Source organism: Protobothrops mucrosquamatus, unplaced genomic scaffold (genome assembly GCF_001527695.2).
Source record: "Protobothrops mucrosquamatus isolate PMUCROS unplaced genomic scaffold, P.Mucros_1.0 scaffold1610, whole genome shotgun sequence".
NCBI lineage: Eukaryota > Metazoa > Chordata > Lepidosauria > Squamata > Viperidae > Protobothrops > Protobothrops mucrosquamatus.
Genome location: NW_015387773.1, coordinates 52,008 through 68,946, shown reverse-complemented (window position 1 = coordinate 68,946; position 16,939 = coordinate 52,008). Strand labels below are relative to the sequence as shown.

Genomic DNA, 16,939 nt, shown 5'->3' with positions numbered 1-16,939 from the left:
TTGTGACAGAATGGTGTAAAAAATAAATCACAGAAAGGAAACTGAAGCTAAACCTAAGTCAGATGCATTCCTGTTCTGGTGTGGTGATCATGGGCTAAAGTATCACTCTGGGTACCACATTTCCAGAAAAAGTGATAAATTAGAACTGATTCAGAAGATGGCAATGATGACATTACAGGGATCTGAAGGCATGCTCTATAAGGACAGTCAGAAAGAAAGAAGATTTATGTATCTATGTATTTATTTATTAACTTTATAGATCAGTGATGGCGAACCTTTTAGAGACCGAGTGCCCAAACTGCAACCCAAAACCCACTTATGCATCGTCGGGTGCCGGGTGGGTGTGGCCCATTGGGTGGGCATGGCTGCGGTGGTAACAGCAGACTGGGTGGGACTAAAAAGTTCAATCAATCAATTCCAACTTTGCAAGATCTTTTTTTTCCTGTGAGAAGTTGAAATTGACTGATTGTTTGAACCTTTTTTTTTGTACATGGCAGCGGAGACCTAAAGCGAAAAGGTTTTATAAAACCCAGCTGAAGGCCTAGGACTGGGGCGACGGTGCGCGTGCCCATAGACAGGGCTCTGAGTGCCGCCTCTGGCACCCGTGCCATAGGTTCGCCACCACTGTTATAGATTAAGAAGAGACATTATATCAGCATTCAAATACATTGCAGGGTGCCATGGAGAAGACAGAAACTATTTTCCACTGCTACAGAAACTAAAACCAGAAATAATGGATATAGGTTGCTACCTATTTAAGTATAAGGTATATTTAAATGTATCATTTAAATATAAGGAAACACTTTCCGATAATAAGATATATACAACAGTGGAGTAGCCTATGTAGGGGCACTGTGGGTTCTCCAACTGTAGAGGTTTTTAAGAAGAAAACTGAATTGTTTAATAGACTTTTCAGTACATGAATGACTTAAGGATGATGGACACCACTTTGATTTGTGGTGGGCAAATGCCATTAGAATAGCTGTCAGTATAGATAAGCATAGAAATATAAAGGGAAATGAATGTACAATGCTTCCTGTAATGGATAAAACTCTTCAGTACATGTGATTAAAAAAAAGGCCTTAAAAACTCCATGAAAAGTGACAAAACATCTTTATCTTCTATAATGTAAAATTCAGTAAAACCATTAATTTTCTTTATCTGCCTGCAGAGAAATGCCATTTGAATGCTTAAAGGTAGATGCAATTTAATGTCTTACCTCTGAATTTTTTAGGAGGACTGTTAAGATCACCTGTTTCTGGTTGTACAACACATCGGTCATCAACAAGTCTGCAATAAGCAAAAATGGAAAACAGAATTAACATTTCAATCACCAGACTAGTATTTTTCAGACACCAGTTTAAGATCTCTTTGAAGAAGAAAAAAAAATAAGTCATCCAAGATTAAGTTAGAAAAGCAGCTGAACTATCTGGCTTTTCCCGGACAATACATTCTATCCTTCTTATTTTCATTTGTGTTCCTCAAAAATAGAATAGAATAGAGCTGGAAGGGACCTTGGAGGTCTTCTAGTTCAGCCACCTGCTCAAGCAGGAGAACCTATACCATCTCAGACAGGTGATTGTCTAGTCTCTTCTTTAAAATCTCCAGTGTAGGAGCACCCACTATTTCCCTTCTCATACCAAAATCTAATATTCTAATTACAAATCTTATCTTTCTAGTTATGATAATACTTCTATTTCTAGCAATTATCTATTCTCTACCACATTCAAACATCTAGTTAATAATATAATATCCCATCTAATGGATCAAAACCTCTATTTTCTTCGGTCTTACTCTAGCTTTCTTCCTTTGCCAACTAACTTTCCAAGTTAATGCATTTGAATCATCAAGTAATTTTTCCTCTATTTTTGTGTATATTGTTTGGACTAAGAAAGACCATTTGCTTAAAGTATTTTTGGAAGAACAAACCCATTGATTTTCATTAAACAGCCTCCCTCCTTCTCCAATTCCCACAGTTCTCCTAACAGCTCTATCTTCCATTCAATCAGTTCTTCTTCCTTTTTCTCAAATGTGTTTTGAATTCTTGATTGGAAAGATGTAGATAACCTTTATTGTCATTTTTTTCCTGTGGGCACAATGGCACACATTAAAAATGAAATTTAGTTGCTTCCTCTCAAAGTTTACACATACATAACACATATTTAAAACATACTATATACAACATATGTATAGACCTACACCCTTACATATAAGTAACATATAAATATTAATCACTGTCCATCTTGAATACATAATGGAAGGAGGAAGCTTTAGGGTTCACAAGGTTAATACTGTATGGAACAAAGCTGTGACTGAATCTATATGTTCTGCTTCGGATACCATGGGAACCCTGTGTAAGCCAGCAATGATCACTGATGAGTGGCAAAAGTCTATAGGCAGAAGGTAATTTGCATAATTACATGTTTAATGAAGAGAAGGACTAGAGGTGACATGATAGCAGTGTTCCAATATCTCAGGGGTTGCCACAACAAAGAGGGAGTCAAGCAATTCGCCAAGGTACCTGAGGGCAGGACAAGAAGCAATGGATGGAAACAAAAAGAGAAGCAACCTAGAACTAAGGAGAAATTTCCTGACAGTTAGAACAATTAATCAGTGGAACAACCTGTCTCCAGAAGTTGTGGATATTCCAACACTAGAAGTTTTTAAAAGAGATTGGACAACCATTTGTCTGAAATGGTATAGGGTTTCCTGCCTGAGCAGAGGGTTGGACTAGAAGACCTTCAAGGTCCCTTCCAACTCGATGATGATGATGATGATGATGATGATGATGATGATGATGATGATCTTATCAAAAACCATAAACCATCAGCATCATGTAGAAACAAACTGAGTCAGGATAAGTGCTGTACTAGAAAGTAATAAAAGTTTAAAAAGACAAGATAGTGAAATAAATTACTGATAGCAAAATGACCAGTTATAACCAGAAACATTTATGCAAGTGACTATAGAAGGTATTGGCTTAAATGCCCCTTTTTTAACATATTATTATGCTAAACAGCTTTTCCTTCAAAGTACATACAAATAAAATATATATAATATCTTTATTCATGTTTATATATTTATACAGCTTCCAAATATAGAACTTGTAAAAACATCATCATTTGTCATTAATCCATTACAAAAGCTTCCGTACTCTAACTTCTACATCAACAGGCTGTTGACAAGGCAACCCATTGGCTGTATAGATATACATAAGAAGTGACATGTGTTGACTGATATTAATGTTTGTTAACTCCTAGGAAACCAGATACTGTCTTATCTCAGACCAAGCTACTTCCTGTAAATAAACATCAGTATAGGTGCACATATTATAAGACTAGAAATAAACGTTGCTTCTGGAAGTAATTTGGGCCAAGTCAAAAGCAGAAGATCCAGCAAGGGAAGGGTGTGTATATACATTTAACTGTTTTTCTAATTTATTCTAAAAATAGAAAAATAAACCTTATATATTGCTGGCTGGAGACAGTTTGGCAGTAGGTTTATGGTTGCCTCCATGCTTTTAAGTGAAATTTAGTATGGGCTTCGCTATCTCTAACATCTGGTGGGTCTCGTTGTATAAATATGGAAACTTCCAGTAGATCATGAGGCTGATCTTTGCTGAGATGAAGAATTTAGTTTACAAGCTACAAGAGACCTCTCTGTTTTGGCTCCCAGGAATTCCTTCTGACTCATTAATGGCAGTTCCACTTTGAAATTACATTTATTTATTTTAATAATTGTAGAACTGCCATCACACTACAGTAACTCTAGACTGCTACCAAAAAACCCTCAAAAACAATAGATAAAAATATAATTCATAACCCTTATCCAAAAATCCTCATTCACTCATTGAAGCAACTTAAAAGTAAGCAGCTGGGCTTACTCAACCTTTTGGCCCAAATGCTTGTTAGAATATCGAAATCTTTAATGACTTGGAAAAGACCAAAAGAGTCAGAACCCATCGGATCTCCAGGACAAGCACAGAGATAGAGAAGGCACAATGTCTATATCATTGTCTAAAGGTAAGACCTGGACTATGCCATCTCTGCTGGCTCTGGTGGGAGCCAGAGCAGAGAGGCAATCAAGGTGATTAGGAGGAAGAACTAGGGCAGGGGTCTTCAAACTTGGCCCTTTTATGACTTGTGGACTTCAACTCTCAGAATTCCTCAGCCAGCATGCTGAGGAATGCTGGCTGAGCAAAGGCAAGTTTGAACTAGGGTCTTAAAATAAAAAAATTACATTCCAAGTCACTGCCCAATTGGCTCTTTTACAGGGATGCACTGGGATAATTTATTTTCTTTATAGTCCTCAGCTGGATTTCAAATCGATCTTTCTGTTGCAAATTTGCACAGCCAATTTACTTCATTTCAATTCAGTTTTTGACAACCTTATCCTATGATGAAGGAAGTCCCAAACCTCCACTGATTTGCAAAGAGTAAACTTCTGCAATACTTTAGTCTCTGTTGCAAAATAGATTAATTTTAATTTAAAGCTCAGAGCTTGTCATGGTTTAGCTACTTGCTAGATCGTTTGTAGCAAACAAAACAAAGAAGACCCCAAACCTCAGTGAAGGAATCTTGAAGGAATCATTTGGCTTTCAAAATTTTGAAAGTTTACAACATAGTTTTGTGATCTAAAATCACAAAGTTTACAACATAGTTTTGTGATCTAAAGCTCTGACCTCAGCTCAGCAGTGAAATAGAACATAATTGGCACCTGGAATGACACTGTGTCATTAGAAATGATACAATGAAGAAACCAGATGCCATCTAATGCCAGATTCCAGTTATACAGAAGAGAGAATGTTTTCTGATGTTTCATCTCACTTGTATACCTTATTAAAGAAAACCCTAATTCCTTGTAACACACCACTCTGTCCCCCAAATAATGCATATAGAAAACGAGAGAACAGAAATATGAAGTCAAAGTTTATCTTACAGTTTTCTGAAATTATAGCAAATAGATTGTTAATTCTAAAAGAGGGGTAGATTCACCTTCATCAGAAATTAGATCATAGGCAAATAATTATTATTCTGGGACTATAGAAAGAAAATCGAAATTGTGTATATAGTATTAATGGCAATTAGGTTTATTACTTGGATATAAAAACACATTAAACCTAGTCCATTTTCTTTGTTCATGAGTTCTAATATGTAATCTCTTGCAGGTTTCTAACTTTAATGTGATATAGGAATAAAAAAACTGAGTTTTTTTAATATTTGGGAGGATTGTTCATATTAAATACTATTTTGATTTTTTTAAAAAAATACTGAGGATTCAGAACTACTAATATAACGTTAGTTAGTCTAAGGCTGCATGTCATCTTAGCCATTTGATCATTATTCTAGTTATCTTTTCCACATGCTTAAAACTCTTCTTGAACACCAACTATGAGATACTGGGTATTGCCTAAGAATTGGGAAATATTCATACACAGGCTAAGCAGTAAGTAGCTTACAGTTCACCACAGCAGCTTTTTCCAGCAAAAGCATCAAGTAAAACTTCAAATGAATTGAAGTTTAATAAAACTACCCAAGAATTAATACCAAATCAGTTCTGCTCACAGAAAGGAGGCAGTTATTAATATTTATGTGATCACAATGGCCTATGTATTTAATACTTGAAAATCTTGGGAATGCATTCACAATTTTATTTAACTTCTCTATTTATCTCATAACTACTTCTAGCTGCAGATAAAGCAGATGCAACGTCTATAACGATTTCCTTCCTGCCTTCTCAATAGAAGGTTCTCAGTTCCCTATAATTTTCTTCATCTATTCATTTTCAGTTCTCAAGTGCTTCAGTTCTTCTTTACAATAATAGTAGAGTTGCCTGCAGAGAAGTATAATTCAATAATTTAAGTATGTTTAATAAATGGGATATTGCATGTTGGAGTTGTCCACTCTTTTGTAAAGGGTACTTAAAAATACTGTAAACAAATAACTCCTTTGAGTCAAGCCCAATTCCAGGTGATTACATGGATACATCTATATAGATTTTTTTTGGCAATAATACAGAAGTGATTTGCCACTGTCTTCTTCTAAAATGTTCCTTTCACTTTCCCAGTCTAGCTAACTAGCTGGAATACTCCCATTCTCATAGTAACAAGAATATTCTTCTCTTCTAAGTTCAGCCAAGGTAGGTGCTACCATCTGCTAAAGCACAGAATACTGTAGTCATCAACAACTAGTGTTTTCATTAAAGCTTTCTTATTCAATTGTGAATCAAAACAGGTTTTGAGCCCTGTTATATGCACATGCAAAGCCTCATGAAGCAATGAGACTCCAGGTCTGTATGGGATATTAGAGTCTTAGTTTCCCATCCTGGATAAACATGCTCCGAGCTAAAAAATCAGGCTCTTCTTATGTCCAAAGAAACTCAGCTTTTTCTCCATAATGCTTCATCTAGAGAATTTTGTGACAACAATACTTCCGTTTTGTAAATTTATATTCTATGTAATACATTTCGTATTGCTTGAAGGTTCGTTAAAATTGGTAATATAGTAGATCTGTGAAATTTTATTATAATGTACTGTATACATCCTATATTTACATATGCACATAAACACTTTTAGATTGTCTACTTGGCAACGTCTATTGAATTTAACCAAGAATTGCTGCTGTTACTGTTGTGTGTTTTTTAAGGTCCTGGGTAATATATATTGTATCTTGTTATAGTTGACATTTTGTTCGGCTGAAGAAATATAGATATTAGAAACTAAATGCTATTTGCTTATGAAAAGGTTATGAAAAAATGTATTACTCTGTATAACTTATTTCTTAGTTTAATATTTAAATCATGATCCAATGAAATCATTGCCAAAAAAGCAACATAGAAGTATAAGAAAAACAATGCTGTTCCTCTTTTTGTAATTAGCATGCAATAGAGTCTTAGTATGAGGCCATCTGTATAAAAAAAAATTGTATAAGATTTGTTGTTTCTCTGATCCCTTTTTATTGTCTAATTACTTTCAGAACACTGCTGGTTCCTTATCAAAATTTAACATTTTATATTATTTATTGCCTTCTATAAGGAAGCAAAGAATGCTTCCTATATTAAAGGAAAGTTAGTAGCTAATATAGTATAAACTATATGTACACTATATAAATCACTTCTCAAAAGTACCACTTATACAAAGTCTGTTTATATATACATATTCTGTCATATTTAAAAATCAAATCTTTCTCTCCCCTTTCCTGGCTTCCCTTACTTTGAAGTCTTAAACTTTTATGGAAACCCAGCAGTCTCAGAATCTAGTCTGCATGTCTAGATGCAGCATGAAACCAAATCTTAGTATGAAAATAACTTGTAGTAAGCATTCATATCAGTGTTTATCCTATCATAGCTACCAGGAAAATATAAGTTTTGACAGAAGAGTACTTCACTTCATGTTAACTGCCATATGACTTGTTTAAACAAGCCAGTTTCACAACCTACAGGTTGAGACTGGTTCATTGCAAGCAAAAAACAAATTATTTGAAGTTTGGCAGGTTCGAGTAATATTTGCAAGGTATGGGCAATGCAGACTAAAAATGGTGTTGAAGAAGAGAGGTGATATATGAGCCAAAGCTCCCTGTTGTGTGTCTTCATCATCTGTTCATAATACAAAGTCCATACCCAGCCAATAGCTGAGTTCAAATACCACACTAAGCCACAATGTGGTTTGTTTAATTTTGATATAGTCTAATTAAGCACAGTTATTACAGTTTTGATTCAACATAAAAAACAGGCCATTCTGTCTTAATCAGTAAATTAAAATAAACCATAGCTTTGCACAATTCACCAAATAATTTCAATACAAACTCACTACCAAACTCCTAAGAGTAGGCATAAGTAAAGTCAGTGGGAAGCCAGCTTCACTTAACAACTGTGTTACTGACTTAACAACTGCTATGATTCACTTAACAACTCTGGCAAGAAAGATCGTAAAATGGGGCTTAACAAATATTTCACTTAGCAACAGAGATTTTGGGCTCAACTGTGGTCGTACGTCAAGGACTGCCTATTTAGTATAAATGAATGCCATAGGGCAGTGGTGGCAAACCTTTTAGAGACCAAGTGCCCAAACTGCAACCAAAACCCACTTATGCATTGCCAGGTGCCGGGTGGGCGTGGCCACTGAGTGGGTGTGGCCACCGAGCTGTCGGCTCGTGCTCGCTCGCTCGCTGTCTGCTCCGACTCGTGCTCACTCTTTTGCTGTCTGCAGCAAATGCTGCTTCTGCCGAAAGTTGCTCCTTTTATAGCCTCTTGCCTATTTCCAGACTGCACATGTGCGGAGGCACATGCACAGAGAGGAGGAGGGAGCAGCTCAGCCCAGCAATGGGTCGCATGCCACCAGAGATGGCTCCGTGTGCCGCCTGTGGCACACATGCTATAGGTTCACCACCACAGGCATAGGGGTCTGGGTACTCGAAGAACTGCCTACCTCCCATAGTATCTGCCCAGATAATTTGATCTTGGAAAGTTGGCATGGCCAGGGTTCCTTCAATTAACTAATGCCATCTATTGGGACATGTAACAGCACCTCCCACAGATCCAGGTGGTGCCCATCCTGCTGGTGTTTTTGCATAACCTTGAAGATCTGGATCTTCATTCAGGGTTTTGGTGAGGGTGACCAAAGATCCCATATGTTGGGTTTGCTTGTTGCTCGGATTTTGCCATCTTTCATTCTTTGATTTCTATCACTATATTATTTTATTGTTCTGAGTGCTGTCATCTATAAACTGCCCACAATTACTGGGAGTTGAGTGATGTAAAATAACTAATAAATGCCTCCCATTTACACAGTTCCAAGTTTACTGCAAAAAAGATTGCTCATAATTACTGTCAAGTCTACAAAATTTGTCTCAGGTTGATAATGTGTCAACAAAAACCCCACTGTGCACCATCTTCCTTACTTTCAGTAACAAGAACCCCTTCTAAACATCCTTCTTTCCCAATTCTTTACCCTGAATATAAAGCGACAGTTCCATTCTTTGATATCCCTTTAATACCATCCTCAGAGCATCAAAAATTAAGGAAAGTAAAAGGGAGGAATTGGGTTTTTAAAAAGAAAAATAGTTAGATTTGGCTGAAATGTATTCACTCACCTGGGAAACTTCTTAACCCAGGATTTATGGCTGTAGAGGGAAAAAAGAGATACCCAGTACTGTTAAACTCTGGATGATGGCATACACCAGTGGTTCTCAACCTTTTCTTTACCATGGACCCCATTTAAATATCTTCTGTGGCCACAGACCCCCAAGACGTAACTCAAGATTTAAATCATAACATTTCTTCGAGCCTTCGCGGACCCCCTGTGACGACATCATGGAGCACAAGGGTTCGCAGACCACAGGTTGAGAACCACTGGCCTACACTATTAGATGTTTAGTCCCGTATTTTTCAAATGACAGCTCAATAAATATATTCTGTACAGTGTAAGAAAGTGGCTGCTCTTACCCCAAAGTGCTGATAAATCCATTTGTTGAACCCTCTGCATACAAAGAACAAATGTCTCCAATGTGCAAAAAACTTGACATCTTGTCAGACATCTGGGGCTTGCTGGCTCTGGAAGGAGAGAAAAGGAGCTTATTAATATTAATCAGTTCAGCAACAGCATTTGTCATGGTGACTGAGGTTTAAGGAAAGTTTGTCACCAATATAAATTCACATGAGTTACACCCAACCATAGAGGAATATATAGGGAGTCCTTGGCTTACAACCATTCGCTTAGTTCAAAACTACAATGTCAGTGTCATGACCCCGTTGGAGCCCGGATCCAAGGAGGAGGAAGAGATGGAGCCGGGGCCAATGGAGGGGGATGTGCAGTCCCTATGGCTCATGAGGAATGACCTGAGAATGAGGACGAGGTAGTCCCAGGTCCTTCGGGCCTCGGAAGAGTAGGCAGGGAGGAAGAGAGAGTGCAGGCTGACCGAGGAAGGGGGGGAGGAGATGGAAAGGCCAGGCAGCGGAGCAGACGAGCGGCAGAGCTCCGGAGATGAGCAAATGTCTCTCCCGCCCGATCCCCGAGTGAGAAAAATGGAGAGAAGGCAGAGGCAGCACAGGGCAACCTGACTACTTAGGAGCAGGGCGCCCTGCCCCTCTTCACGAGGTTCACCTGGAGAGTAGAATTTAAGGAGACACCATGAGGAGGGGCTTTTGCCAGGAACAGGTGTTTGTTTTCAGATTACACTCCCTCAGCTTTGACTCAGACTGCTTTAGCCTTGCTGTGAGGACTGTTGACTTTTCTATGTTTTTTTTGCAGTAGTTGATAATCCAGTACAGGAAGTGGGAGAACAAGAATCCAGGAAATGAGAGAGCCAGTTTGGTCTAATGGTTAAGATGCTAGATTAGAAACCAGGAGACCGTGAGTTCTAGCCTCACCTTAAGCGTGAAAGTCAGCTGGATGACCCTGGGCCAGACACTCTCTCTTAGCCCAACTCACCTCACAGGTATGTTATTATGGGGGAAATAGGAGGAATGTGCTGGATATGTTCTCCACCTTGAGTTATATTTGTAAAAGTAATAAAGGTGGTGTAAGGACCTGCCCCAGCTGATCCTCTCAGGAAAGCGTGACTCTTGACTCCATAAGATTAATCAAAGGAACTTTTACTGAGAGAAAGTAGTTGCAGTACAGTCAGGCAAAATCTAACAGTCCTGCGCAAAGCACAAGGCAATTCTTCTATTCCAAACCCAACACCCCTGACCAGTCCATCGGCAGCTAATACAGTGCCATAAGGTTATTTTGAGAGCTCTGAGGTACAGGCTTGATAATGGGTTATGGTCAGGGCACAGCGACCTTGGAGTCAGACTGGAACCGGCTGAAAGGGAGTCCATCTCATCTCCGAAAAAAAGCAAAAGCATGTAAAGAATGCTCCTTCAGAAAAGAATGTTCCCCCTCCAACAGAACAGCAGGGCACCCAAAAGAGGACCTGACAGGTGGATACAAATAACTAAAATTAAATGGAGCACTTCAGGAATAGTTAAGGTCAAGGAGATGGCAGGCTTGGCATCTGAGCTTCCTCACTTTGGGTAGCAAAAAGTGGGAGAACATCTGAAAGATTTGTCCAGAGAGCTCTATTTATAACCCTGATGAGAAAAAAAATGCCAGCCTTTTTCCCCCCTTTTAAATGTATATATATGGTATACATACCAAGTCAAAAGAAGGCATGATACCTTGGCAACTATCTTTCTCCCAAGAAATCCAATAATTTTGCAAGTGGCCTAATGAGAGATATTATCATGAATATGGACAAAACCCAAAGTCCTTTAAAATATTATTGTACTTTAAAAATAACTGAACAGCTATTAAAGAAAACTGATGAAGCTGCAGGCTTTTTTTAACTAAGAGGATTTATGAGTGTATGGGGAGGAATAAATATTGTGAAAATGAGTATTTACTCAAGATTGATTTCACTTAGATACTTTAAATAAATTGGTATGTTAGTTATTATATCACTATGGAATGGTCAAACTGCAAGGCTTTCTCTTTTAAGGCTACGATTTTCATATTAAAATGGCAGTGATATTATGTACTGAAATAAAGATGACAACAGAGTAAAGCATCTATGAAATCCCAGTAAATATTTTGTTCTAAGGATAATAGGAAATCTGTTGTATTTCTAGCACTGAATTTATTTTAGATATCTTTGGACAATATTGAATAGTAAATTAAAATCTGATCCGATTCTCCTGAGAAATTGATTCCCTGAAATAATTCTTAACTAAAAATGGCAAGGTTTTTTGGTTTGGTTTGGTTTTTTTCAAAAGTGTAGGTAGAAAATGGTACAACTGCAATGGTCTCATGATTAATGATATTTTTAAAACCTTTGAAATGAAAAAACAACAACTATAACTCACCCAAAATAGCTGAATTGGTAATACCCTCATTTAAAGTACCCATTATGCTCTGCATGGAACAGAGGCATTGTTGCTGCAGTAATCTATATGGTTCCAAATGTATTAGAGAAACCTTTTTAGAAAGCTAAGCCAACAAGTCAGTTTGTTTGAAAATTGAAAAATACTAAATAAATATGGACAATATACGAAGAATCTGGAACAGATTGCTGGAATTTCCTAAAATACAGATTAGATTGCCTCAGGTTTTAATGTACAGCGAGCCCTCGAATTATGACCATAATTAGGAGCAGAACTTTCATTGTTAAGTGAGGTGGTCATGAAGTGAGGTCATGTCCAATTTTACAAACCTTTTTTTTTTAACTACAGTCATTAAGCAAATCTGGCTTCTGCCTTGGACACTGTTGGAAGCTGGCTGGCAAGATCATAAATAGCAGTCACGTGACCCTGAGACCCTGCAAATGTTGTAAATACATGCCCAAATTTTGATCACGTGACTACAGGACGCTGCAATGGCCAGCCAGAGGTACCCTATGGTAAGATGGGCAGCCAATAAATTTTATAAATAAATAAATAGTCATAAGTGTGAGGATTAGTCATAAGTCATTATTTTCAGCATGGTAGTAACTTTCAATGGTCATTGAACAAATGGTCTTAAGGAGTACTTGCATAATCAAATATGTTTTCTGAGATCTTAAAACGAGGCTAATTGATCCAAAATTATTGTTCTGATCTTTTGGGGGTTTTAACAAAAAAAAATATTGACGTTCTTTTACAGGGCATGCAATATATTTGAAAATATTTTAGCATACGTATTTTAATCATGCCCTTTGGTAGCTTCTAAATCAGGGGTCTTCAAACTCAGCCCTTTTATGACTCATGGACCTCAACTCCCAGAATTCCTCAGCCAGTGTGCCTGGCTGAGGAATTCTGGGGGTTGAAGTCCATGAATCATAAAAGGGTTGAGTTTGAAGACCCTGTTCTAAATGGTTGAATATTCTCACAAGGGATCGGGTTCTTAGGAGGCATTTAAGATTTAATGGTCTTAATATATGACTGATATTTCAAAAATATGGAATACGTCAATTTATTTTGGATTTACTGTGCTTGGACTGTTGCCAAAAAGGTCGTCGAATGTTCTGGGAAAGACCTATGTACCAAACACCAAAGGTTGTTTGATGAAATGTGGCATGTCTAAGCCTTTAATTGTTTTTTATTACTATTATTTTAAAGACCAGAGAATGTGATTGTTTATGATCCACATTCAGTAATGGATTCTATATAAGCAGGGTTTTCACATGGAGACAATTATTGTTGCATTTGTAATGCTGCGTTTGATTTAGCCTTTTTTCTTTTCTTTTTGTTCTTTGGTTTATGTGGCAGAATCGGAAGGATAATCTGGATCCCCTGCGTCACAGAGCAGAATTTGCAAGATCAGGCAGAGACAAGCCTGGTTTGATTGTCCTTTGGGTTTTACAAATAGACAACCTTACTAGGCAAAAAGGAGAATTTTTTTATTGAATCCTTTTTATCAAAACAATGTCCATAACCACGGCTTATTTTTACACTGGAATATACAGTACTTACTTAGATCAGGAGGATTCTGGCTACAGAACTGTATTACGTCAAATCTGTTCTAATAAGTGTTGCTAGTGAATTTAAGATTCCAACTGAGGAGTCTTAAGTAGTACAGCCCTGGAAATGGTTTTAATTATCAAACTGTGTACCATATCAACAATATTAAAAGAAGGGAGAAATGCTTATATAAGGGAAAGAAATTCTTTTTAAGCACCCACACTTTCACTGTCCACACTCCAGAGGAATATTAAGCCACTTCTAACTTCAATCCTCTAAGTAAAAGTAACTTCCTAACCTTTCATTATTAAGAAGTGTCATCCAGCTTAAGAGGATTATTTTTCCCCATTATGTGTTACATTTCAAAATCACTGCACTTCAAGGGTTTCAATTTAGTTTATTAAATTAATAACTGCAGATTCCTAAATTTGTGATATCAAGATAACAGGAAAGCTCTGTTTTTTAGATGTTAGTGGAAGTCCATTCTGGGCCTGGGCCAGAAAAAATTAGCTACCGGTGCTGCCAAAGTGGTGCAAACTGGCTGAATCCCACCACTGACTGAGCCTTATGATCCAGGAAAGGGCACAGCATGAAGTTGCACAAAGGCTCTCCTAGCCATGACTGCTACCTGATCTCTTAGCACAGCGGTTCTCAACCTATGGGTCGCGACCCCATTTGGGGTCGATCGACCATTTCACAGGGGTCGCCAAGCAAGGCTGTCCGCCATTTTTTTTGTTCGCCATTTTTTTCCCTTTTCCAGCGGGTGCCTTACCTCCCTTGGGCTGGGCCAGCTGGTGGTCAGCCTGCTCCATCTCTGCCGCTTGCCAGCTACGCCTCGGCCAGCGCAGGGGGCGGAACCACACATGTGCGGCGCTCCCGGGCAGGGAAAGTCCTCGACTTATGACCGGTTGGGTAGTCCTCAACTTACGACCGGTTTAGTCCTTGACTTACGACCGGTTGGGGGTCGCGGCATTAAAAAGGTTGAGAACCACTGTCTTAGCAGGAGTTGTGTATCTAAGAGAACCCTCAGGCTGATTACAGGATCTGTGATCCAGAAGTAAAACTGCTAAACTCCTACATTCCAAGGCTCCATGCACCCATAGCCACTTGGACTAAGCAGAGTTCAGCTAAAGACCGTTGTTCCCCATCCAGACCCCCACTGCTTCTAGGCATGATCCGGGAAAGGTCAGCGACATTAATACTTAGATCACCTGGGATGGAGATATAAAGTTCAGATATAAAGCATTCTGATGATACCTCATCCTGCAATGTCAGAAGATCTCACCAGTGGCTTCATATAGATGTCAAAAAGGAGCAAAAAGAGTACCGAACCTTACAGCACCCCAAAAGGTGGGTGGATCTCTCATTCACTATCAACACTGATTGGGAATGGCCTTGGAGAAAGGAACCAAACTCGTGTAGGACTGTGCCACCCAGCCTCAGATCCTGCAGCCAGCCCAAAAGGATACCATGGTCAACGGTATTGAAAGCTGCTGATGGGTCAAGAAGGGCACTACCTCCATCCTACTCTTGCCAGAGATCATCTACAAGAGCGACCAATGCTGTTTCTGACCAATAACCAGGACTGAAACCCAACTAGAAAGGGTCCAGATAATTTAATACAAAACATCCACACTTTGTTTTTCTCTCAACTGTCGTAGTGGTCCCCCCCCCCATTATAATGTGTGCAATGTTAACATAATGATGGGCCTCAAATACAGTAACAGCAAAATGAAGCCCAAGTGGAACCTACAGCTGAGTTTGGTCCTGTAAGCCCTGTCAAATGGTTTTGCACCACACCACACCATTACTGCTTTTTGAAGTATAATTTAATAAATAAATAAATAATCTCTTCCCCCATTTTAATTTTTTTGCAAGGCTAGTACTGAAGCAGCAGAGAAAACGGGGCTTCCGTTTTTACTGTTTCCACAAGAACAGGTTAACACTAATGAACAATAGCAGCTGTTCAAACTCATTATCTACTTCAGTAGAGGCTTTTACAAAGAAATATAATTTATGGATTATAGAAAACATCAGTTAAAATAGGGCAGTTGTTAAAGTATTACCTTGCAGAAAACATAAACAAAGTGCGGCCCCAGGAACAGAGTTAATTAAATGATGTTCCCCACACGCCCAACAACAACATTCTGAAAAAATCTTTCAGAAGAAAACAAAATGCAATTACATCCATATGTGTGGATATAGTTTGGTCTAGTGGTTAAGATACCAAGCTAGAAACCAGGAGACTGTGAGTTCCAGTCCCACCTTAGGCATGAAGCCATGGGTGACTTTGGGCCAGTCACTCTCTCTCAGCTAGAAGCAAGTTGGATACATTTATTGCTGTGTAGACTTAAATTTCAATCTTTTTACTTTGTTCTTAAAAACTGTGTGAGAATGTCAACTTTATAGTTACAAACAGTGGACCCTGGAACTTTGTGATAGTAACCTCGAAAGGAAAGAAATACTTTTGTCAACCGTTATCGGCAAATCAACATTCAACACTGTTGTTTTTTTTTAAAGCTCTGCTTTGTCATTTTTATTCTTTAAGGCTGCAAAATGTGAAAATGGATTTGAGGAACAAGCCAGCAGTTTTTCAAGAATGTGGTCAAAGCTCCTCCACTCCCACCCCTCAACTAGAGCTGAATCAATCATGCAGGCATGAAAACTATTTCTGACTGTTTGGATTCAAAGTTTCAGCAGCAAGATTTGCACTTTCTGAAAAATACAGCCTTCAAACTATAAACAGGGAAGTGATTTCATTTCACTGAGTACTAACTCATTTACATTAAAGGGGAAAGAAAAGCTTATTAAACCTGAATGGTGAATCAAGGAATAATAACAGTTAAATTTTTTTTATCATACATTCCAAAACTGAAATTTAATTGCTATCCACTTTAATTCCCACTGTATTCAAAGACCCCCACAGAACTAGACAAACCCAACCACGGGCTCCAAGATTAATAACCTATAGAATCGGGCTGCTGCTAAAGGATGACATTAATTATATAATGCTAGACCTACTTTAACTGCATTTCTGCAACCAGCATGTAATAACCATCCGAGAAAGCCAATGGAATGGTTTAAAAGTACTCCCTCGTAAGGATTCTAGAAGATGAATGTTGGATCTGAAGATAAATCTTGTCTACTGTTGGACTAAGTAGTTGAACATGTAGTTGACATTACTGACTAGATATAGTGTTTCTTACTTTGGTTGACTTTGCTTTAAGTGACACCTTTGTCCGATTGTAGGATATTCAAATTTATTGTTAAATGAAACTTGCATCCTGCTCTATATTTGAACTTGTGTTATGAGTGCAAGATTTCAATGAGCTGTTGATGGCTCAAAGAGGGAAATTTGAGCAGTGATAACAAAAGTGGTCAGAGGTAAGAAAGTTCTGATCATTGGTTAGATTCAGAGAATATGCTAGTGGCTGCCGGTGGCCTTCCGGGTGCGCTTCAAGGTGTTAGTAACAACTTTTAAAGCGCTCAATGGCAATGGACCTAGGTATTTGCAAGACCGCCTCCG

The 16,939-nt window shown here is 38.3% G+C and overlaps 1 protein-coding gene across 3 annotated transcripts in view; it reads right to left on the bottom strand.

Annotated features, from left to right (window-relative positions):
* ITPR1 (inositol 1,4,5-trisphosphate receptor type 1) overlaps positions 1-16,939 on the bottom strand; it is a 229,458-nt gene that overhangs the window by 185,962 nt on the left and 26,557 nt on the right. For 2 of the 3 annotated variants that reach the window (XM_015822583.1, XM_029285402.1), the window contains exons 1-2: positions 9,442-9,544; positions 1,220-1,290 (exon numbers count right to left, since the gene is read on the bottom strand). In XM_015822583.1, coding sequence (XP_015678069.1) covers positions 1,220-1,290; positions 9,442-9,533 — 163 coding nt within the window. In that variant the 5' untranslated portion in view covers positions 9,534-9,544. Of the gene's footprint in view, positions 1-1,219; positions 1,291-9,441; positions 9,550-16,939 lie in introns of those variants that run through there. The other variant, XM_029285403.1, reaches the window with a different exon arrangement.